The sequence below is a fragment of the Lissotriton vulgaris genome, chromosome 7, assembly GCF_964263255.1.
Source record: "Lissotriton vulgaris chromosome 7, aLisVul1.2, whole genome shotgun sequence".
In the NCBI taxonomy this organism is placed as follows: Eukaryota; Metazoa; Chordata; class Amphibia; order Caudata; family Salamandridae; genus Lissotriton; species Lissotriton vulgaris.
In genome coordinates this window covers 1305650025-1305675667 of record NC_141695.1, presented here as the reverse complement: position 1 = coordinate 1305675667, position 25643 = coordinate 1305650025, and the positions used below count along the sequence as shown (strand labels likewise).

General features: G+C 44.2%; 1 protein-coding gene across 1 annotated transcript in view; it reads left to right on the top strand.

The window, feature by feature from the left end:
* LOC147703552 (extracellular calcium-sensing receptor-like) overlaps positions 1-21388 on the top strand; it is a 163522-nt gene extending 142134 nt beyond the window's left edge. The window contains exon 6 of the mRNA XM_086929514.1: positions 20469-21388. Coding sequence (XP_086785640.1) covers positions 20469-21388 — 920 coding nt within the window. The remainder of the gene's footprint in view (positions 1-20468) is intronic.
* Positions 21389-25643: the final 4255 nt, after the last annotated feature.

Sequence of the window (25643 nt, the reverse complement as noted above, 5' to 3'; positions counted from 1 at the left end):
TACATCAGGTGTTTTAGTAGCATGTGGGCCTCGGACAAACATCACTACGGTCTCCACCAAATGCTTCTAAAATCTCTCTTGAGGGCCATTTTGAAAATCGAATCTAGCAACTAAATGCATCCTGGAAATTAGACAGCTACATCATTTTTGTGTTTGTCATATTTCGTGGATCTTCAGCACTTCACTTAACTTCTTAAACCAACTAACCTACCTCCCTGAGCATCAACTTAAATTCAAATGTTTCAAAATGCACAATTCTATAAGTTACTTCTAGTCAGCTCTGACTAGTAGACAGTGGATCCTCTGGAAAATAAATTGGAAATTTGAGTCGATGAGCGGAATACCCTGTGCCAGGCCTTTAGGATCTCATAAAGATCTTAACGTTGCTGTAATCACTCTTAGATTATGAGAAAGACATCTGTCTTATTTTAACTAGACTGGATTATCTAATATTGTGAATCACCTCACCTCACTAATTCTCTTTTCACCCTACAATATGACTAGTATGGCAGAAACCTTTTCTGGGATAAACGCTAAGAGTGTACTGCCAGTTACCGAGGCAGAAAGGGAACCAAGATCAATGGGTACAGTGATGATATCAGGGAGTACCTGTCACCCAAAGGTTATGTCTCCATAGCAGCAAGGTAGGAGGTGAGGCCCTTAACACTGGTGGTGCATGAGTCCCTTTTACCCTAGTTGCCCGGGAGGTAGCCAAAATACCCTACTTCTGGCTGATGACCTGCAGTCGAGCCCACATCGGTGATACCTGTTCGGGCCTGTTCGGGCCTGCTCTGCAACTTCTTGTTTCTGCTGAGCCACAAGATGTCCCAATGGAATACGCTATAGTCCAGTCGGCATTTACCCAACATTGTGCAGCTGGTGGTGTAGCTAGTTTTGTGGGAGATAAGATTGGAGAAACGTACTGCTGTCTGCTATCCACAAACCACAGCCTCCTTACTGCAGGCAGGACCAGGAGAGTCAGGACAGAGAGCAGACTCATGGTAAACAGGTAACTAAGGTCTATTCTGTCATTTCTGTGGAATCAATTTGTTGGTATCTCTGATACGGTAAAACAGAGTTTCCCTCTGTCCAAACTGTGGATAAAAGTGTTGCATTTCAACTTCTTCAAGTTCTTCCTAACTGACCAGTTACCATCAAATATATGCTGGTAAATACTCCTTCAAGGACCGCTCATTTATTTTTCTTTAAAGTCCTCATAGCCCAGGTAAGCAGAAAGCTGCCCCAGCTCACTCCCCAGTAGGCACCACTTGTGATCTTATTAGGAGTCTGGAATTGTACACTCTATACTTTGCAACCTTACTCAACCATTGGTGCCTGTTCCGATCCAAGATCCATCGGCTACCACCAGAGTATTTGCAAAATGATATAGGGGCCTAATCATTGGACTCATTCATAAATGTCTGTACCCAAACCTCATAGGGAAGTCAGAAAGCATTTTGCCTACATTCATGTACTCTATCCAAAGAATTTGTATACTTTATCGAGGCCAGCCATTCCAATTTGCTAGGGGAAGTAGCCTTAACCCATTTCTTACATATTTCCCTATGAGCAAGTAGTATTAAGTAAAAAATCAATTTTTTCATATTTTTTTACATAAATTCATTACTATTTATAAGCCCAAAAAAGGCCAGCAATTCACTCACCTGCAATGGTTCACCCAGAATAGATAGAATTGCATTACTCACATCCAGCCAGAAGGTTTGAATCGCCGGACAAGACATAAACATATGCGTATCATCACCTTTCTCCTTGTTGCATTTTGGGCATTTAGGAACTACTCCACTCCCCATTTTATATCATTTGTATGGAGTCCAATAAACCCTGTGGAGACAAAAAGGGTGTTCCGCTTTAAATTTGCAGGTCGGACTGTAGAGTATAGAATGTCAAAGGATAATTGCCATAAATCTTGTATCCATTCTCCTGGCAAGCTCCTCTCCCACAGCTCCATAGGCAGGTTAAAATTTCTATCTGCCAATTCCAATAATAACCAGAAGTAATTTGCCACCTCTTTTTTGTGAGTAGTTAATGGCATTCCATTGTAACGCATGCGTGCAAAAGGCATGCGTTGCAACAGAATGCATTGCAACATCATACAACCTCCTGCAGAGTCGAAAATAGGCGCCATCCCACCGTAGTAATTGATTTTCAACTCTCTCCTAACTTTGAACCAAGTTATTACTAAGCTCTGTAGGGTTTTTAGACGTATTTTTTTTAAAAATCTCGGATCTCCAAATTCATGGGTAAGACCATACTCTCCCCCTTTTATGTCTTTTAACATTGCTATATACATCTTTCCTGTCTCTGAGTCATCTGGTGTTCTAAATAACCCATTAACACCTTTCAACAAAAACACCCAGGCATAATAGGATAGGTCTGGCAACCTTAGACCCCCTTTCTCGTATTGTCGTCTAAGCTTTTTCCACAAAATACGAACCCCTTTAGAGGCCCAAATGAAACTGGTTATTTTAGACTGTACTTTTTTAAGCCACTCATCTTTAAAAGCCAGTGGAATATTCTGGAATAAAAACGTGACTTTCGGGAGGATTGTCATTTTGATGATGTTAACTCTCCCATAGATGGATAGGGGCAAGTGAGACCACCCCAACAATAGTTTCCCTATATCCTTATATATCTTTTGAAAGTTGGTTTCAGGAATTTGTTCTATTTTCTCGGTAATTTTAATACCCAGATATCTCATTTCTTTTTTGACACAACTCTCTTATGTGGCCATGTTCCAAACCATAATAACCGTTTTTCCTTGATTGATTTCATATCCTGATATCTACCCAAACCCTGTAGCCAACTCATAAACTTTGGGTAGTGCTAACTGAGATTTGAGGTATATACTACCAAATCATCCGCGTATAACCCCACTTTCTTTTGCCAACCCCTGGTCAGAAAGGAAAGTATCTCCTTATGTTTCCTAATTTTCTCTGCCCGGGGTTTGCTATAAAGGTTAAAGAGCAGTGGGGACAACAGGCATCCCTGTCTCATCCCTCCAAAGATATTAAATATCTCAGATAACCTCCCATTTATTCATATTTTTGCAGTCAGGTGTTATAAATCTGCTTTACTGCCCTGCAGAAATGTTACCCTAAATTGGATAATCTCAAAACCTCATGCAGGTAAGACCAATTTACTCGGTCAAACCCTTTAGTTGTGTCTACTGTAATGACCGCTAATGGGACCTTATCTACGGAGGCTGTCAATAGCACCTATGAGACTATAGGGTAAATCCTTGATATCACTGCCTCGCACAAACCCTTTTTGATCTTCATGAAGGAGTGCTCCCACAACCCCATTCAACCTCTCTGCTAGTATCTTTGCGTAAATCTTATAATTTGCGTTTAGCAGAGATATAGGTCTGTATGAGTTGCAGCAGTCTGTTTTTTTATCGGGCTTGAGGATCAGAGTCACTATGGCATCATTCCACAAAGGGGAAATCGCATCTTCTGTATCACAAATAGCTGTATATAACTCACTAATGGCAGGCATCAAATAGTTACTTAACTTCTTAAAAACGTCCAAGTGCAGACCATCAGGACCTGCTGCCTTGCTAGATTTCCCCGATTTTATGACATTTCCTATTTCCTGCTCAGTTATTGAATTGTTTATAGCAGCTTTCTGGGGTTCGGATGCTTTTTGAGGTAATTCTTGTTCTAACCAATCTAGGACTTCCATCCTAGTCGTACATAGATCTTCTTTATATACCTCTTCATAATATTTTAGCAGGCTATCCTCAATGATGGCCCCCGCTGTTATTGGACATCCAGCATTCCCAAAATTCTGCTCTTTTATGAAGTTCCTAGCCTGATCACTTTTTGCCTTCCAGGCAAGTAGCGTGCCACACCCTTCCCTATAATTGAAATGAGACAGTTTACTGGCTTACCACCTTTCTTGCAGCCGCCTTTCTACTACCGCCAACAGATCCGTCTTAAGAGTTTGAATCAATGCCTTCGCTACCTCATCCCCTACTTCATTATACTGTTTTTAATGTTCCACACTCTGAATTTTATTTTCTATATTAAGAATTTCTGACCTGCATTGTTTATTTTTGTACGACTAAATTGATGTAATCCTGCCACTCAAAAAGGCCTTGTACGAATCCCAGACAATCCCTATCGAGGCACTTCGCTGATTATTACAAAATTTTTCCTGGGATTTTAAACCGAGTTTATCACCTCATCATCAGACAGTATGGAGCGATCCATAGTCCACCTTCGTTGTATCGCTTTAGTCGAAGAGACCAGCGTCAATATTATCGCAGAGTGGTCAGACAGGTGTGCACCCACATGGGTTGAGTCACGAACCCGATCTTTTATATTATGATCCACTAAAAACAAATCCATTCTAGACTGGTGCCCGTATTTTTTATTATTAAAAGAAAAACTTTTTAGAGCTCCCTTCTTTTCTCTCCATATTTCGCACCACCACCTGCGAACCCCACCAATTCCCCCCCCCCCCCCTTGGTAAACCCTCCTTTATCTTCCTAAAAGCCTAGGCCTAGGCCTGGGGAGGCCCTGGTTTGGGGAAATCAAAAATCCCCATAGCCCACCGGACACAAATTATAATGATAACATGACACTAAGGACCCTATGACTCGTCACTAGCAGCCTGTATGCCATATCAAACTAAGTAATCCCATCTATCCAACTCCAGCTCCTGATATGGATCTCAGAAACTTTTTCGTCTCCTCAATCCTACGAAAGGTCTGCATCTTATTTTTATGCATTACCCGTAAACTAGCTAGAAACTTTAACTGAGCTGTGGCACCCAAACTCTTGAAGGACTCAATCAAATTCCCCAATTCCCATTGCTTGTCAGTTGAGAGATACCTGACCGGATTTCAAAATTGATACCGTCTACAATCAGGGATCTCTGCTTCAATGCCTTGAGAAGTATTTCTTCTTTAAAACTATATGTATGGAAGTTTACCAATGTTTTCCTTGGTTTAACTTTATTAACGTTCTTTCTATATGGGTCTCCGTGGACCCTTTGAATATCCATACTACGTTCTTCTTCTGACAATTTTAGTTGTAACCCTTCCTTAAACAGATGTATTTATGTTTTCTCCCTCTGCTCCTTACGGGACCTTAAGCATCCGGGGATTACATGTTCGTTGGTTGTTTTCCAGGGATTCTATTTTATCCTTCAATTGCTGCTAATTGCACTGAGGTCGCTGATCTCCTTTGTATTTTCCACCACCTGAGATATCAAATCTTTCAGTCCGATTTCCAGTTGTGCGGTTCTCTCAGCTACATCATCCAGTTTGTGTCCTAAACTCTCACAGACAGACCGGATTTCTCTCTGATTTAACTCAGAAGTTTCACACCTATTTTTGACCTCCACTGTCAGTAAGTGAATCAACTCCGTGACTGATTGCACCTGAGCTTGAGGTTGAGACTGTATTTATGATAGAGGTTGAACCTGAACCTGGGTTACAGGTTGGGGCTGTAATTGTACTTGCAAATCATTTTCAGCTTGGACGGCCTCAGTTGCACCACTATTCTCCCCCTTTTTAGTTGCTCCATTGGGGGGTGGACCATTGAGGGGTCCAGATAGAATCACTGGGGTTGCTGCCTGTAGTTGAACTTGTAATTGGGGTTGCACAGGTTGAGCCTCCATTTTCCCACTGCTAGAATGCTGAGGTTCCAGCAAGCCAAAAAGTCCTGCCAGAACTTGAAACCTGTTGTTGTTCACTGTATTCACTGTATCTCCCACGCTCATTAAATCTGTCCTTGGAGAAACAGTGTTGAGGTTTTTCAAAAGCAGTGTTTTAGGCGCTACCTTGAAGAAAATTCTCAAAGAAGGGGTGATTTTTAGATTCAATGCTTGGGTCTCTCTATTCACTTTAGATTTCCTCCTCCTTTTCAGCGTCACCCACCCTCCTGTAGCTGTATTCCCTTGTTTTAATGGAGGCGAGAGTTTTATTTTATTATTTAGATTTAGAGAGCCCTGCCCCCCTTTACACAGCCTTCACTTAGCCCACTCCTTAGGTGATTGCGGTTTTGTTCCGTTTTTAGTCCCGTTTTTCCCGCTTCCCAGCACTTGCTTAGTTAAACTAGGACCAATTGCCCTTAAGCTCTTACCTACTCCTCTTCCTCCCTAAGAGACGCTTGAAGCCACTTCAGGGGCAATTTGAGGCCCAGAATCAACCCCTCCAACACCTCTCACAGCAGAAGCTGAGGCTACTATATCATTTACCAGTGCCTGCTCACCTTCGCTCTGTAAGCTGTCCTCTCTGCTAGCATTAACCTGCTCCTCCGTGTGTAGGATTATAGCTGCCCTGCTTGACCGTAAGCTGTGTGTGTCTCCGCTTTTTGTCCGCTGCATCAGCGCCCTACGACCTCTGCCGAGCTCCTGAGCAGCTCGTGCCCAGCAGAGGTCCAGGACCGGAGAGGCCCATGAATCGATAGGGCTGGAGAGACCCACCCTACCTTCACATACGACCGCTTTCACCCAGGGCGCCCGCAGTATCCTATATCATGTACATCATTACCCCATGCATTCACATTTCTCACTGACTGCTCACAGTTATATGTCACCAATAGCACCTTACTTTTTATTTAACGCCTGCGTTACCAAAAAAACACCATGGTTGTGCCACGGAGAGGATGTAGCCTAAAGGCTAGAGCGGTTGACCTCGCAGGTGGGGAACCGGGTTCGAGTCTCTCCAACGACGCTCAACATCCTGTGATTATCTGCAAATCGCTTAATCTCCCCATGCCTAACAAAAACAAGCATTGGCATTGCCAATAGGTCTCCCCTTTGGGACCTTATAAGTGTTTAGCCATGCAACAGTTAATGTTGTTGCACCAAGGATATTGTGCTGCATAACTAAATACTTATAAGGTCCGAAAAGGGAGACCTATTGGCTATGCCAATGCTTTTTTTTATGTCTGTGTTTTCACAGCCCAGATTTCAGAAAGACCTACTGATAACAATAAATACGCAGTGGGCTTTGTGTCTGTCCCTTTTAGCCATTGGCTTTCTTCAACCAGCCTCTTCCAACCATTGGCTTGAGACTTGCCATGGAGTATTCGTCTCTCACCTAATGGTTTTGGGTACATCCTTCTGCCTCCACTCCAGTGCCTGTACTGAACTGCATGAGGGACTATTTACAACTACAGCTCTGTGGCTCCACTTCTGACACCTGCTTCACAAGCATCTGCATGAGTTCCAGTGCTTAATTTGAGCAGGTGGTTTCCGGTACTCACTACCAGTGCTTAATTGTCAACACCAGCACTTATGACAGCCTGCCACATGGTGTAATTTGGAGAAGATGAGCACAACAACAGCTATTTACTAGTTCAATGTCATTAAAATGGACTAATACATGTCCCCCAAGCCGATTTTATAGCTTTGAAGGCCTAGAATAGTCACACCTGAAAAAGTGTGATGGTTAATAGTTGTGTTATTATTGGCACTGGCTACACTGGAGGAGCAATGGGAGGTGCAAGCTGCAGTGGCCTCCGGGAAAGGACCCTGGCACTTTTTCTTTTACAAAATAAGCACTCAGTTCCCACAATAAACTAGCACCCCATCAGATCTAGTGGCTTATCGGACGCTTTTTATAGGAGAGGTCAGTAGCACATATCTTAACCCACTACAGAGTGTGGATCAGTGGTGAAAACCATTGGAGATCACCTTCGAAAGGCACAATTACTGCAAACGAAATTGACTCTTGGTGTTACAGAGTGAACAGAAAAGTGTGTCTTGACCAAATGTATCAGGACTCAGAGTCAATAAAATGCAGAAGATCAGGATACCCTGATATACCCAGAATCACGTTTATTTAGTTAAGAGGGAAAGTTTTACTTCGGATCTCTTGTTTTCTCACTCTACATCTTAACAGCTAAGACAATACATCCTTTACTCTGCACAATCTTCACGCTAAAATATATGTGCCTAGAATCCTCAATTCTAACCCATAGGCTCTACAAAGTAAGACAAAGACGTCAGCACAGTCTACATTGCACTCTCTTCATGTTGGCTTCACATCCTTCAATAAGAGGAATCAACACCTGGAGTTTGAAGATTTTAACAGTCGGTAACATTTTTGCACAATACGTTAAAACAAGCTAATATGTGTCTGCATGCCAAAGAGTTGGAAGTTTACTTGGGTAAGTGCTCGTTACAGACACTTCAGGGGCCTACTTAAATGCTTGTCTGTATTGTGCGAACTGTTGATATTATTATCCTTATGAGCCACTTTTATAGAACACAGTTTGAATTCTGGGAGAGTTACAAAGCCTTCATCCTTCATGGGTCGATAAATAATGAAGTACCCTCAAAAGTGGGCAACTTTTTCAGCGATGAGGCACGTTGTAAATTGTGGAGTTAAGAGTTTTATAAAAACAAGCTTCCATTACTATGAGACTGGTCAGTTTGACTGCTACTACACTGTAGTCTTTCTCATTGGCCTCAACGTTCTCCCCTCAAATGTCTGAACTGTCATCAGTTTCCGTTGTTGTCTGTCTGTACCGCCGAGTTCAATCTTAGTAAAAACGTGTTTCTTGACAAAACGCTATGTGATGTTTTGTTATTTTTAAACACAAACAGGATATGTTGTACAATCGCGCTATTGGTACCCCTCACCACACCCATCCACTGGCCCCTATACGAAATTCGGTGTAATCATTATGCAACATTTCGATGACACCCTGTCCAGCACTCCGCAGCCATGCGCCTAAGTTCGCATTATACAAATACCCCATACATATAGATGGGCAGTGCACACAAAAAGAATACATTTTTGTACAGTCGTAACCCCGGGGGCTGGACTAGTAGCATTGACAAGAAGCTATAAGATCACCTAAAGCGATGTTTTTGTCTTACATATCTTTGTCTTTTTTCAACTTGCATATCAACGATCTGGCACAAGATAACTAAAAGAGACCACACACATATGCAACATGTACACAACCACACCAAAAGCATGTGATGCGCAAAGATGCCTTGAAGTGTAACAACCACCTATAGACAAGTAATGGACGGCTCTAAGCCTCAGCAGCGCCTCGCGCTGAAAGTAAAAAGCAGCAGGGGGAGAGGATAGAGAAGGGAGCCTGGGCCTGTTTCCCTTGCGGGAGCGATCGAGTTAATTACAAACATATGGCTTGAAAGCTCGCTCCTGCAAGTAAATCACCAAAAGTGCATGCGTTGCCATTCAAAGCAATGCAAAGCGTGCACGTTTTTGCCTGCAAAGCTCTGCAGATGTCTAAAGGTCTTTTTCCTAAGCAGCACATGGGCGCAGTGAAGGCGAGACCTAATGAATGTCCATCTGTAACAAAACTTGTGCTTGTGTGAAGCGCTCTGATACCAGATGTCTTTGTCTAGTTCGCGCTATATAGAACTCTTAAATAAAGAAAATACTTCATCAACATTAATCTCAAGGACCCAAAGCTCGAGAAACCTCATCCTCAATCTTTAACATAGTTGATTCTAGCTATCTATTATTGTCAATTGCTCACATCAACGTTTTTATTGAAAGTATTACTTCTCACTTAACTCTTTACATGCTGAGGGTTTCCCACTTCCCTCAGAGCTGAGCCCTCTTTATGACATTTCGGGCACTTCGTAGCCAAGCCTTCATAACCTTTTTTCTTCAAATGACATTCACGCTAAATGAGCGCCCTTTGTTCCATGTAAATTGGGAATTGTAACGGTTAGTGTTAGTGATAGTCCTGAGAAAATATCCAGACTATGCCAGAATTAAAAATGTATTGAAAAATCGGAAAAAACGCTGTGCTAGAAAGCGTGGTGTTTTTTCTAAAAATGGCATCAACAAAAGGCCTGCAGTGCTACGATTGCAATCTTTCCAGATAGAGTGCAAACACATTTTTTTTGTTCGACAAAGGTGTTGTCATTTTCTAAATAGTGGTCAGTGTTTCTTATTTTTGCAACTTCTGAGGGAAAGAGTCATAAAACCCATCGCTGATGTCAAAAAGCTATACAAATCGTTCTAATACAAGGGTCACTTGTATTCCTAATTAAATTAATAGTTTAACCAAAAATAGTGTAAGTAATAGGCAAATAAAACGAGAACAAAGAGAACGAGGTGACAATGTTTTTATCTCTAAGTTTTTGCACTAAAGGCCAATCCATGAAAGTAACTTAATGTTACCTCTGCCGGACTCTACCGTACGTGGAGGTATGTAGTGTTTGTTGGTTGCCCTTAAAAACCCACATTACCCGAAATGCTAGGTGATTCTGATGTTTTTTTTTCGAAATGTCGTTTTGGTACATTACACTTCTTCCAATGAAAGATATCTTGCTTGTATGAGTGAGCCTTTGGATAAGCTAGACATTTATGGTAGCAGTTGGCAGCCATATTTGGGCCTGGGGTCCACATGCATCCGAAGAAACCTACCAGCCCCAGAGATTATTGAAAACTAGAGATCACAGTGAGAGTTGTGTGGCCTGAATTGATCCCAGCATTTTCCTTCACCACAATGCCATGCACATAACAAACTATGCTCCCAAAAACATTTCCTTCTAGTTTCTTTGGTAAAATCTGTCATAAGTTGTAGGGACCGCCACAAGTGTACTTCTCCCAATAAAAATGGTACCTCACAAGTGACGGAGGGGGCGGGGGGGGGCTAAAGCTCCTGAGATGAAAAGATGAAAAACTCAAAAAATGCTTTAATCTGTCATGAAACACCATGAACGCGAACCACCATGGACACACCCACCCACGCAAGTAGTTGACCTAACATCTTGGTGCCCTCCGTTGACACTTTTGACTTGATGGTTATGCCCAATTTTTGCCTTTTTGTTGATCAACAGACTGGGGACCAGTTCTCTGTATTTTCCGCTGCCACTTTACTGTGGATTTACATTAAGGGTACAGTGCTTGAGTAAGGCATCCTAAACACTACCTTAATGGCTCAAGATTCCTCAGCATTGGTTCCTTTGTATCTTGAACATCACACAAGACATCCGGTGCTTGGGTGCGATCGGGTATAAAAGACCGAACCCAAGTGGCAATGGACCAGTTTGCATGGTCATTCCTAAGCTTTGCAAAGAACGCCAGGCCCTCCTTAGTTAGAAGAGAATCTCCAATTCAAGGACAGTCACGTATCTAAGATTTGAGAGCACAGATCTGTTTCTTTTGAGAGAAAGTCTATTGGATACCCGAAGTTATCCAACAAGTTAGCACCTAGAAAAGAAGGAAATAGTTGAAATTGAGAAAGATTAATGTTTGATAGAATTCTCCCAAAACTTTGTATTGAAGCCCTGCAATAGAATATTTCTAAAACGCCTGCAGGTGAACTAGTACACAAACAATAATTGTAAGGTTTATAGGTTAGTTAGGATAGAAGTTAATTTTGTGTTAATATAAAGATGTGAGGACAACTCAACCTCCCCCAAGACTTCAAATGAAGTTAAAAACTACAGGAGATTACTTCATCAGGAACAATGTGAATGCATTAGAAAATAAACTTTAGTTAAAAGTGGATGGTTAATGAGAGTAGTCAGAGGATAATAATTGTACTGTTTTTTTAGCTGCCTAGCCACTGAATTAATTTGGTGATAATCATTTTTCTGGGACACTACGCTGAAAATTGAGTCTACCTAGTGCCGTATATGCAGTGGAGTCACTAGGGTTGGTGTCACCCGGTGCGGGTAACTCATGGTGTCACCCCCTCACCACTTACCGCATGAACCTCATGTACCATCAGCGGGTTTGCCTTCCAGTCTGCACCCTTTCCACTGTTTACCTAGGGGAACCCTGCGCGAGTTTCAGGACGCTCATCTGCGTGTCCAGCGTTGTCCCCTGTATTTTGCAAGCATTTGTGCCTGTATTTGCTCAATATAAACTCACTTGACTGCAGTTTGGTTCACTCTGCGTCTGGGCGTTATACTTAGTTCACTGGTTTCCACCGTATTGAATTATTCTCTGGTTCAGGCCTTTCCTGAAGCCACTTTTAATAACCACTAACTCTGTGTTGATACAACCATTGCCAGGCAGTTTTCTGTGTCTCAACCCACTGCCCACTAAGCAAACTAAAATGATCGCCTTATTGTAAATGGTTCCCTTTACTCTGTAGCGTCAAGAGGCCTGCATAGTTAATGTGTTCCATCTGACATACATTGATAGTAAAATGAATGACACAGCGTCCAAGTAAGGACCGGAATCATTCTTACAGGTTTGAAGCGACCACAGGGCTATGTGCTTAGTTCTCCTTACAGTATCCGTTCTCTCTTTATTATACATATTCCTTGCTTTACTTTTTGCTCTCTCGCCTGCCCACCGACCTCTCAATTCTCACTGTAGCCTATCCTTCCATGTCCACTCCTTCCTTTCACCCTCCTTTGCCATTATGTGTTCTCCTTTCCCTCCCTAACCCATATATACAATCTGGAATGTTTCTGAGTTGCATGTATGAACTTTAGATGCCTTAGACGCAAAAATGCAGCTACTCGGCTGCGCGCTGAGCCAGTGCACCTGATCGAGTATGGGCCCAGATGTCTACATAACATAAAAGCATAAGACCTACAGCCCCAGGCTGTCATGGTATTTCTTAAGATCAACACTAATGTGTAGAGTCCTGCTGAAAAAGGTTCGGCTTTCTCTGACAACACACCAAATCAACTGTATGTTTGTCAATCTGTGATGTTTTGACATCCCCACCTTCTAGTTTGCTGTACAGTACTGTAAAGTTTATTTATCTTTTTGTTAAAAATGATGAGAATATAAGGAAATAAAGCACCATAACACGTGGTAAAGAAGACACGAATATCCGACACAACAGCATTGATCTGATTAACTACAGTCTGGTACAGCCATATCGTGTTATCAATGCCATAAAGACTAACGCAGAATGAGACCAAAACAATGACGGTTTTGTTGCTTTTATCTCTGCACGGTTGCCCTGATCCAGGGTCCTGACAGCATCCATTTTCTTTTTATGTTTGTGCAAGATGAGCAAACTGCGACAGCTTGCCAGGGCCATTAGAATGACAATATGAGATCAAGAGCAAAATCTACATATCCTGTGGTTTCAAATGAAATCTTTTCTGGATAAATCACCAAGCAGAATCGAATGTTGAACACAACTTGAGGGTCGAAGCATTAAAAGCGTTGGTCCCCATGATGGCCACGTCAGCGTTCACTGCCATGTTAGCTAAATACAGAACAAAAATCATAGGGTTAACAGAACGTTTAATTTTGTCTTTCTCAATCATGCTGGCGTTGGTTCTGCTTAAGCATGGGCGAATTTTGCGAATCTGGCATTCGCGAATTTGCGGATTTGCGAACTCGCAATCCGCAAAATCCGCGAATTCTCGCGAATTTGCGGATTTTTTTTTGTGTTCGCAAGGATTTCTGCCAGTTCGCGAGGGTTTTGTACCAGTTCGCAATTGTGAACTTACATGTCGGCTCGCAACGGACGCGATTATGTTGTTTCTACGTCTGGTTCATCATCACAGGTTCCCAGCACCCTCTGTTTCACCACTGCCACCCTCTGTTTCACCCATGCCACCCTCTGGTACATCAATGCCACCCTCTGGTTCATCATCACTGTAGATTATGGGGGGAAAAAGCAAGCACACCTGCCCTGCTTCAACTGACATGAATTAATTTGGGGTTGATTTATTAATGTGTCACTGTTTTAAAATTCCAGTCTGCACCTGCTTCCTTATCTGTAATTTGCTTTCTGTTGCAGTGCAATTTTTTTTTCCAGGACCTTTGTGGCCTACTTGTAGCTATTCTATGATCCGGCTGTGAGGGTCAGAGCAGGGTCATACAATTGTTGCAACTAGCAACTGAACTCTGGAGGGGCCCCAGTCAGGAAGCACTACAGGGAATGGTTACTAATGATGAATTTGAACTTTTGCACCTGCTGCTGAGTGCTTTCAGTTTAGCAAAACTCGTTTTTCTGCAGAACAGCAAATGTAATGCCAACAAACTTACTTGTGAAAGTTTATTTCTAATCCAAAAGTGATCCAAAGAAAGTCAAAAGGCCTCAAATCCAAAAAAGGGCAGGCAAATGTCAACCTGAGGAGTTATTCTGATAAAATCATCATTTTCAGAAGGTCTATGCTGCTTGCTAGTGGATTTCTTGTGCAGAATTGCAAATTTTGTAATTTCGCGAGTGCAAGATTGTTGCTGCCCGCCGCACCTACATGTTCGCAATTGCGAACTTACACCACACGCCGCAAAATTGTATCACCAAGAAAAAAAAATCCGCTGCGTGCGAATTTGCGGATTTTCGGTAAATTCGCAAGCGTTTGCGGATTGCGAATTTACCGAAAATCCGCAAAATCCGCGAGCGGAACGGATTTTCCGCCCATGCTTAGTTCTGCTGAGGATACCTGGCAAGCACTGGAACTTAAGTGTGCCCTGTCATACGATTTATGTCAGTCGGGCCAAGGCGCGCACTGACACAATCCTCAGCACACCAAGGATTCTTTCAGAGCAGAAAACAAGCCCACGAAGTCACCATGCCCTGCCCCTCCCCCACTCTCTGCTGAATACACTCTGACTCTCCCTACTGTACACACATGTCGGGGTGAAAAAAAAATGTCTGATGTCGGATACTTCCTTCCCAGAGCGACATAGTGGCATGTCAGACTCAAAAGACAAGGGGGAACACAGACATAAAGGTAACAGAAGACAGTTCTGGATATGAAAAACAGCAGGGTCAATTGAATCACCACCAAGCCAGGCTGTTAAAAGGGAAGCCTGGCTCAGAATGAGAGGTGCAAAATACAGCAAAAAAAACATTCTGTGTTTGCAGCAAAACAGGCTGACCGCACCAGAGAGAGGCCGAACATTTCCTGATAATTTGATTATTACACGAGATGATTCTCGACTGAAAGAGAGAGAACAGCACACATTATTAATAGGGGGGGGGGAATACCTCCAGCTCCAATGTTAGGATTCTGCCACTAAGCCATTAATTAAGGAGCCATGCCAGTACACACAAACACCGCTGAAATAACTGCCTGTTAGGACTATTTTCTCACAACTTAAAAGAGAAAGTGGCCTCAAAACACTTTGCATCATTATCTTGGCGCTGAAACACGCACCTTACAACAGCCGTTACTTAACTCACTTGTAACTGTACCATAAGCATTTATTTTAAGGATTTACTTTTCCAACATTCGGTTTATTCTTGAGAACACAATTTACATCTACAAGCCCCAAAATTTTGGCCACTATGCATGGGTGCTAACGGGTTCCTATATAGGTAGTAGCTACCAGACGGCCTTATTACCAACCAAGAAATGCGTTCCAGATGCAACAGCTCTTATTTAGATAGTGGGTTTGAAAGTTAAAGAATACAGTTGCACAGATTACTATAAAGGTTCTTCTGCTAAATCCTTCTCAGATTGTTTGCATTTGGAGGGTGTGCAACTCACGGGGAAGCGTTTGTATTTAGAAGATGTGGAACACACTGGAAAGTCTCACTGATCTTGCTTAATATTGTGAAAGTAAGCCGGCATCCAGCACACAGGCGCATTCCTTACCTCAGTCTACTCTGCACACGAGGTCCCGCGGGCCACGGCCGGTCTCGGAGGCCCCCGCCTGTGAGCCATGGTGTGGGGGCACAATCCGGAAAATATGTTGTAAAACCCCGAGCCCAGGGAGCTAAACCCTCCGGCGGGGCCAGGGGGGGGATCGGCCGCGCAGTACTCCTGGGTTCAGTGGATCACGCAAAAGCATTCCACCGCTCCTTGCGTGAGTGACGTTTGGAAGTTGAACGTCATTTACGTCCGGACGCTGACAACGTACAGCAGCCTAATAATAATCTTGGCCTGCTCCCGGGTAATGGGTTGGGTGACACTGTCAAATGGGGTGACACCGTGAGCCTCTGCTTTAAATAATCGTATTGCTTTGCTACATATCAGGAGGCGAGGAACAATGGTTCCTCGCCTCCTGATATATAGCAAAGCAATACGATTATTTAAAGCAGAGGCTCACGGTGTCACCCCATGTGACGGTGTCACCCTGTGCGGTCCGCATCCCCCGCACCCTCCTAGTGACGCAGCTGCGTATATGTGTAATCTTCGAATAGAGGCCTGTCTCTGAGGACAAGAAAGACCCAAAGTCGCAATGTGGAAATATAATCAGCCTGATTCATGAAATCCGAATTCTGCGATTTTTAAATTGCGATTTACAGCGAATCGCAATTTAGAATTCGCAGATCGGCATTCATCAAAATTACCGAGAAAATAAAGTGATTCGCACGCGGCCGCAAAAAACGTTAGCGATTTTCTAAAATCGCAGAATAATCGCTATTTCCGTCAACATCCGTGTAGGAATTGCGATATCGCTAATTGCGATATCCCTAATTGCGAGATCGCTAAATGCGATCTCGCAAAATCGCGAGATCCGAAAAACGGGAAGTCGCATTTCGAGCACAGTGATGACATCACAACCAGGAAGCAGCCAGTTCCCACACCCATTCAGAACAGTGAGGCTGATCTCGAGGCTGCATCTTACTGAGCTCCTTCCAGGACACCTGCAAACTTGCAAATCCTCAACTTATCTTACTGCAGCAATGGCAGAGGAGGCTGTACCAGGGCCCAGCGACACCGGGCGCAAGCGGAAGATCAAATTCTCCGAACAGGAGTTGGAGCACCTGATTGATGGGGCGGTTGATAACCACCCTAAACTTTTTGGAAAAGACTCCAGGAGGGTCCCTGAGGCGGAGAAACGCCGAATCTGGCTTGGGATAGCGGCTAAAGTCAACTCTGTGGGCATGGCACAAAGGTCGCTGGAGGAGCTGAAGAAGAGGTGGTACGACCTCCGAGGTCGTGCCAAGGAGAGGGTGGCAGAGAGGCTGGGCGAGACCCTGGCTACTGGAGGCGGAGAACCTACAGTCCCTCCCAACACCCCCATGGAGGACACTCTAGAGCCAGAGGTGTGCATTGGGGTCACCAATCTGGACTCATCCTGCCCCACCCAAGAGAGCCAAGGTAAGTGGCATGCGACTGCGACCCTGTCCCCTATCAATGGCCATGACCCTATAGCCTCCCATAATCTTCCAAAGTCATGCCATCCATGCACATTAGGTAATGCCCAAAAGCATTGTGGGACATGTAGTCTGCCCACAATGTACAAGTACCCCAATGCAGCCAGACATGCCCCAAAGTACGCAATGCCACAGCCAGTCAGGGAATGTCATCCAGCATGCATATAGCAACTACACGTGTGACAGATACATGCAACTAATGAACGTCAACTTCCCCTCACAGGTGGCGCTGACAACAGCAGCGATAGCGACAGGCTGCTCATTGACGAGCAGCCAGAGGATGCCGAGGAGGTGCCAACAGCGACACATCCAGGCGCAGCACCTATCCCCGCAGCCAGGGCAACACCATCTGCGCCATCACCATCAGGCGCAGCACCTATCCCCGCAGCCAGAGCAAGACCATCTGCGCCACCACCATCAGGCGCAGCACCTATCCCCGCAGCCAGGGCAAGACCATCTGCGCCACCACCATCAGGCGCAGCACCTCTGACAACCTCAACTCCACCACCAGCTGCACCCTCTACATCTGGTGCAGCTACTGCGGTGACAGTGCGCACACCCACTGTGGCCAGCCAGCAGAGCAGGCATGGCAGGGCTCGCCAGCAGAACACTGCACGCAGCGGCAGGAGGGGGATGGATGTGCGCGTGCCAGGCTTGAGCAAAGAGCGCCGGATGCTACGCATACACCAACTGCAGGCACGACGGCAAGGGGCGATCCAAATGCAGCTCCACAACATTGGCCGCAATGTGGCAAATGTGGCCGACAGGATGGACCGCATGACGGCAGCCATGGAGGCCAACACTGCTGCGCTCATATCGCAGCGCAACACCGCTCGCCGCCGCCACCGGCAGCTACTTACGCGGCGGTCAGCCTACACCCGCTCTAACTATGTTATTGGGAATGCCACCTCCCAGCTCTCGCGACGGTCCCTGGCGCAGCAGTTGATCCAATGCTGTGAGGATGTGGCCCGAGTGTTGGAGCAGGTCACCACTGCCGTACTGACACTCCATCCTACTGGGCCAGGCAATGTCAGGGGGGACGATACCAGCGAGGGCACCTCCAGTGTCAGCAGCCTGTCTGCCTCACAGGTTGTGGTGTTACGCCGCAGCACCAGGCCCACTGCAGGGTCACGTGCCGGGGCAGAGTAAGAGCCGGAGAGGTGATTGGGTGCTGCGCGCCGGAGGCGCACTTGAGTTTCATGTACATTTTCTGGGACATGCTGACGATACAAGCATGTCCTGTGTTTTGTTCGAAGCAGTATGGCGCAATACTGCTTGCATAGAAAGGATAGAAACTTAACATTATTATTGTGAATTCAACAATAATATTTATTCTTGCATCATACATCGGCCTCCTGTCATTATTTCTATTTGTATGCAATTGTGAATTGTTGGGTGAGGGGAGTGGGTGCACTAGAAACTGTTCATTGTGATGTGGTTGCGGCGTCTGTGTCCTTCAGCTGGGTTCTCCCCGCGTGCATGACGCACATGTGCAGGTGGCCGGTCGTCCCCTTCCGACTCACTGCCAGAGATGTCTACAGGTATCCGGCTCTTTGTAGCAATGTTGTGTAGTATTGCACACACAGCCACAATGCGGCAGCACACATCAGGACTGTAGTACATGGCCCCACCAGTCTTGTGCAGTATGCGGAATCTGCTCTTCAGTAGCCCAAATGTCCTCTCAATGCAATTCCTTGTGCGTATGTGTGCTACATTGTAACGCCGTTGCTGTGGTGTAGCAGGGTTGAGGTATGGGGTGAGGAGGTATTCACGGAGGGCGTAGCCACTGTCACCTGAATGAGAGGAGCAGAGGGTGAGTGCCTGTGCAGCGCAGCTACTTCATCGCAGTGTGACATTGTGGGCAAAGTGTACTTACCAGTAGGTGTCCTTACCCAAAGTCTCCCCTGGCCAGTCGTGTGTGGAGGCCGCAGTGCCGGAATATGAATGAGTCATGTGTACTCCCCGGGTACTGTGCCACTATGTCCGTGATGTATGTCTTAGCATTGCAGACCATCTGGATGTTGAGGGAGTGGTAGGACTTGCGATTGCGGTGCATGTACTCCGTTGCAGCTGGTGGGCAGATGTGGATGTGGGTACAGTCAATGCATCCTATCACTTGTGGGAAATGCACAACATTGTAGAATTGATGCTTGGTCTCATCCAAATCCTGTTGGCTGGTGGGAAATTTGATGTGGTGGTGTAGCTGGGTCAGCATTGCGTCAAGGAAACTCCCTAGGCAGCGGGACATGGTGGGCTGGGATATCCCCCCAGCAGCCGCAACTATCCCCTGGAAGCTCCCTGAGGCCAGGAGGTGCAGGTTACACAATACCTGGACATGTGTTGACACGGCATTGGTCCGCCTTGTTGGGTGCTGCATCAGGGGGTCACAGTCCTGAATTAGCTTGATGATCATTGCCCCATTCAGGCGGTACTTTGCGTATATTTGCTCTCTGGTTTGGCCCAGCAGGGTGACCCGCTGGCGGAATATCCTGTCCTGGATTCTGCGTCTCCTCCGTGCTGCTCGCTGTAGCCTTCGCCGCCTGACCACCATGTACAGTCCTGGCATTCTGACACTCCTTATGCTGATGCTGCATCTCCTTAAGTGTGTTTGGTCAGGCCTGCACCAGTTACTGATTGGCCAACGGTTTTTCGAAAAAAAAATTACAATGGCTTTGATGGTTACCACCTGCTTTGGGTTTCCTTAAATTGCACCTCGCAAACAGCGATTTTGGGGTTTTTCACTAATTGCGATTTTTCATGAATACCGATTGCGATTGGATTGCGAAATCACTATTATTTTCGCAGATTCCATGGTTTATCGCTAATTCCGATTCGCTAATGGTCTACTACCGGGATTCTGCGAATCTTTTAGCGATTTCGCAATTCTGTGTTGGCGATTTCACTATTTTCGTGGTGAATACCGATTTAGGAAATTGCGCCTGCAATTGCATTTTCGCTGCTATTGCGAGCGCAATTTTGCTTCATGAATCAGGCTGCAAGTGTTTTCTTTGAATACTCTTCAATTCTTGAGATTTTGATAGCTGTGTATTCTGGCCCAGGTAAACGTACTGACCCTGGTCTTTTTCTAAAAATTAGACACACTTGGGAGTCATAGGTGGTACGTCTTGTATGGATCCCAGAACACCCATTTATCTAATATGCCCTGCAAGCTTCCAAACTACGCCTAACAATCATATTTTATCTCTCTTTCCTTAGTGATTGGTTGTTCCTAGTGAAATAGAATTCAGCTTGTTAATTGCCAATATATATTTCTAGCCTTATTTACCAGTAAAATCTATAGTTAAATGACACAAGCAATGAAGGATACATCTTCATTTTAAAATGTTTTGCCCACAATGCCTTCATTTCCTTTTTTTAATGTACCTATTATTTTGATATCCATTACACAGATAGTTTTCCATGTATTGATGCTTGCATGACTTTAGGTTTCAATGTCTTTTCCAGATTCTGCAGACTGCATGAAGTGCCCTGATGATCATTGGTCCAGTGTTTTAGGAGATCGATGCATACCAAAATCTATTGTCTTCCTGTCCTATGAGGAGCCTCTGGGTTCAACATTAACCTTTATGTCTATTTTGTTCTTCTGCAATACTTTCTATGTCCTTGGAGTCTTTATTTGGTACAGAGAGACTCCAGTGGTGAGAGCGAACAATCGTGGCATAAGTTATCTCCTACTGGTGTCACTCATGTTGTGCTTTCTTAGTGCCCTGATTTTCATCGGCCATCCGAAGAAAGAAACCTGCATGTTGAGGCAAATTGTCTTTGGGATCATCTTTTCCACGTGTGTTTCTTGTGTGCTTGCCAAAACTGTCACTGTTGTGATGGTCTTCAAAGCTACAAAGCCTGGCAGCAACCTCAAGAAGTTCTTAGGAAAAAAGATAGCCTACACCATCGTTCTGAGCTGCACATTAATTCAAATTACCATTGGGGTGGCATGGTTGACAACATCTCCATCTTTCCCAGAACATAGTACTAGCCCTGCCATGAGAGAGATAATTATTGGATGCAATGAGGGCTCCATCGTATGGTTCTACAGCATGTTGGCCTTCATGGGAATCTTGGCCAGTATGAGCTTCTTGATCTCCTTCCTGGCTAGGAACTTACCTGACAGCTTCAACGAGACCAAGTTCATCACATTCAGCATGCTTGTGTTTGTCAGCGTCTGGCTATCATTCATTCCAGCTTATTTGAGCACAAAGGGGAAGTATCTGGTTGCTGTTGAGATATTTGCTATTTTGTCCTCTAGTGCTGGACTTCTCTTTTGTATATTTGCCCCAAAAATATTCATAATATTTTGGAGGCCAGAGAGGAACACTCGAGACTATTTAATTTCAAAATCAACGTTAGCTATGAAAAATAAATGAAGATGCTGACGATTGTATGTATGCTTGTTTGATTTCCATCATTTACTAAACCTACAGCTGAATGGTGGAAATTTGTTATATATAGCTGACAAATCATTCCATTGTGCACAGTTATTATCATATGACTCGCTTGATCCTGAACATCCTAATGATTTGATAACACAAGCAAGATAATTTCCCATTCAATCAGCAGTTTTAAAGTAGTAGGAAACACTCCATTTATTATTCATGCACTTGTGGTTTTTGGAATGTTCTATGCCTTGTAGCTATTTCAGACACTGTTATGGATCTGGGCCCCCCAATGTTTATGTGGGATCCCCAATAGTTAACCATGTATCTTGTTCAATCTGTACTTCATGTTCAGTATGTGCGTTTGTGTTTGTGTCAGAGCGTTGGGATTTTGCAACAGAGATCAGTCAGTTGATGAACATTTTGAGCTGGCTAAGGACAAGTTGTGAACTTAAGTTTGTCCTGGGGCAGACCTATAGGGTCAGAAGGTGAAAGAGGAAGTGGACGGTTAACAGGAATATTGGTTGTGAGATTTTCAGTGCTTATCTAAAACATAGTTAGTCTTTTTGTTATTTGAGGAGTTGATGGCATTTATTCTAAAGTTCCACTCTCTAAGAATTGTGGGTCTGATTCACATAGGGCCACTGCACTCGTGGCGGAGGACCTGCAGTCATGGCAGGGTTCTGCATTCATAGCGGGAATTCCGCAATGGGTAATTACAGTACGGAGGTTCCGCTACAAGTGTGGGGACCCCGCCATGACTGGGGGGCCTCCGCCAAGAGTGTGGAGGCCCTGTGTGAATTGGGCCCTGAGAGTACTTCTACTGTTTTCCAAACTGTCAGACAACTAAAACAAAAAACTGGATCGTACCCCCTTAGGTTGTTGTCAGGATTCTGAAATGGTTGCATGACGGACACCCGCAGGCATTTAACCCGCACCCTCTACAATGCAGGCAGTACAGCGTGTGCTATATTACCAAATGTTCCTTTAGCACGCAAGTTATTACAATGGCTTACTTTAGAGGGCTCTGAACTTTGGAATAGTATAAATTACTATTCCAACTCCATTCTATGCAACAGTAAGGAAGGTGTTGGACTTAAAAATCTAACACCTATTCAAGAGCACGGTTCCTATAGCAAGTTGTTGTATCGACTCGTGCGGTACCGTAACATGTGGTAACGTCGCATGCGGGTACTGACTTAATTGTAAAGGGTGGTCATTGTAAAGACTCATTAGCAGCCATCACAGGGATGGTGGCTTGTAAAGGTCAGCAGGCCACCATGTTTTTAATTATTTTTAAATAAAGCAATTTTGTTTGAGACGCAACCCATTTTCTTTAAAGGAAAAAGAGGTGGGTTTAAAGGAAAATACAAAGTGAACATTTCATTTTTTAAGAATAGGCAGTGGTCAATGGCAGTGGTCCAGTATTGAGTACTCCATAAAAAGTCACAACGCCTCTTTATGTCACCATGCGTGGATGTCCCTGGATCGGTCAGATCAGCCCAGCCAGGTCTCTGCCACAGTATTCCACTGATCACAGGTGATAATGAAAGTGCAGGAACGTAAGGAGCAGAAGCTCCAGTCAACCCTGATAACTTTGTTATGATAAACTCAAAATCCACAAACAAGAACACTCAGGGAACAATGTTGCTTGGCAGTCAGGCGTCAAAGGTTTTTTAAAAAAAGTGAAGATCCAATGTTTCCAATGAGATTATGAGGGATTAGTTATTTGCTTAAATGTCTTATTGCTTTTTCATTACTTATTTAAGAAGGAAAATATCAAAGTGAGGTTTACATGTTGGAGCAAGAGATTCATGAGACCGAGCACCAGTCTGAGAGGGGTATGAACCTTTGAGAACGTTTCATTAAAGAAGTATAGGGCTACATTTTTCAGTAACCTCACCAGTAAGGAGCTTTATGAATAATCAAACAATTTTGTTTCAGAGATCGGCAAAGTTTAAATCTAGCAGAGTGAAGTCATCGTTGGAGCCTAAAAGGATGCATCATGGTGCTATCTACGGGTCATTCCTGCCCTTTCCTGCTGTCTGTAGCTCAACAAAACCACAACTGTTACATCAACACTGCAAAGGCGATTTAAGACTATGCAACTCCCTTTGTCCTGACCAGGTTGAAAGGTCACCATACGCCCGAAGTGTGTCCTTGAGTGCCGTCAGATGAGAGGGTCTCTGTTGACCTTAATCGCACCTACACAATGCTACACCTGTCTGATACTCCATCACAAACACCCAACCCCTGAGTCTCATGCCAGCTGCCTGATAAAAGAAGAGCATCTGCCAAACATGTAAGAATGATAAGATATGGTTGCAGAACCCATCTGAGCTGATCCCATTAATCAGACATGCAGCCAATATGAGTATGTTGATTTCCAAAACAAACATCAGATTATCCCCTTTTTTGGGTACAACGTATTTCACCCTGAGCTGTTGCATTTTGCTGAGCTATTGTACCTTGAAGTGATTAAAAGTCCTGTTCTTTAAATCATGAAACAGCACTGCCTGGACATTAGTGTTATTGTCCCTTTTGTGTGATTGCACATCTAGTGCAAGCAACATGCAATGCTTGTGACATTCCTTTATCTTCCTTACAACCAATGTACGATTTCTATGATATGCTTACAATTGATAACCAGTATATTCACTGACATACAATTCCACCACTACCTAGGGAGTAAAACACAAACAACTAAGAAAAAAAACTTGTGCTACACACTTCCAATTACTATTCTTAACAAACCATTTATTTTGCAATTGCCATATTACCAATTATATATTGACCAGGGACTGACAGGAGGGTACTGTTAATGGTATCCTGAAGTCTACAGAGATTTGCAAATTTGTTGTTCATGCCAAGCACAGGCATAAATAGACAGGAAGAAAGCGGCAGCAGGAGCTTGGGCCCACGGGATGCCCCCTACCTCAATCTTCATATAATGATGTATCTCCCTATGAATCAGAATCACATAGCGACAGAAGGTAAAGCAGATTTTGTATGATCAAATGAGCATTTCTATGACTCTTACGCATGTGTGAGTTCATATGTGTGTCAGAGCTTAAGAGACTCTAGGTGTGTGTTTTTGCTGCATATTTTTATGTGTGCTAGCCAGAATGTTTGTGCACAGTTGATCCTCTAAAAATGTTCAAAGAACTGAGACCCGTTACTTGTTTAGGCAGGAGATGTACCCTTTTGATTTGTTAGTGTCAATCTACGCTGTGATTTCCATTTTGAGGTGTGAATATGTGTCTTTGTGAATTAGTTACTTATTGAATGTGCAAGTGACTCACATATGCAAGCTAGTGGAAAGAGTATGCGTTTCACAGAGAGAAGCACAGGGGTGGACTTCAAGCTGGAGAACCCACAACATGGGCACAATGATGTGTGAGAACTTCCTGAGGCAGGAATCTAGGGCAAACAAAAGCCTTGCCTGGCCTAGAAACTGAAGTCCCACCCCTCGCCCCTGTCACCCACTAAATGACAGTGCTCAGAAAGACTAATTTACATCAACTTATTAAACAAAAGTCCTCTTGCAATTTCTTAAGGTAGCCCGGGTTCTTCCTCCTCACTTCATTGCCTATGTCTCCCCTCTCCAGCTAGAAATGCAGGTCACATACCCACCCTGTCAGTGAAGGTATTTTACCCCCATCATGTGATAGAATAAACTAGGGGCAGCCAGATGGATCCCACTCTGCTTTGGTAAATAAAACTGGGCAAAACACTTTAGGCATAAACATCAAAAGACAGCCTTGCCATAATTGGCAGAATCTCTTTTTCAAAGTTTGCATTAGAAGTTTGAACTGCTTGGCATGTGCATTTGCTCATGTTCTCTCATATTGCTTTTATCATGTTTCTGCTTCATTCAAGCACCGCCTAAAGCTTTTGATATTTCCCTAGATATGTGTCTAGCCGTGAGCGAGAAAATGACATCCCGGCGAGACTTTTTCCTCGTTCGCGATCAGCAACATCAAGTTGCCGATCGAGATCGTGGAAAAAAAGCCTCCGGGCGAGATTCTCAGCGCTGGGAGGTCGAGTGGTCGCTTATGCTTGCGACCGTTCGCGATGAGAAACTACCAGTCCGTGTTGAGAAAGCTGCCACTCGAGTAGAAATCTACTCGAGCAGCAGAAAACGACCGCCCGCACTGTACAAGATGCGGTTTGCACTGATTGCTCAGTGCTGACAAGAATCTGGCACTGTGCAATCAGTGCGAACAGCATTTTGCACAGTGCACAA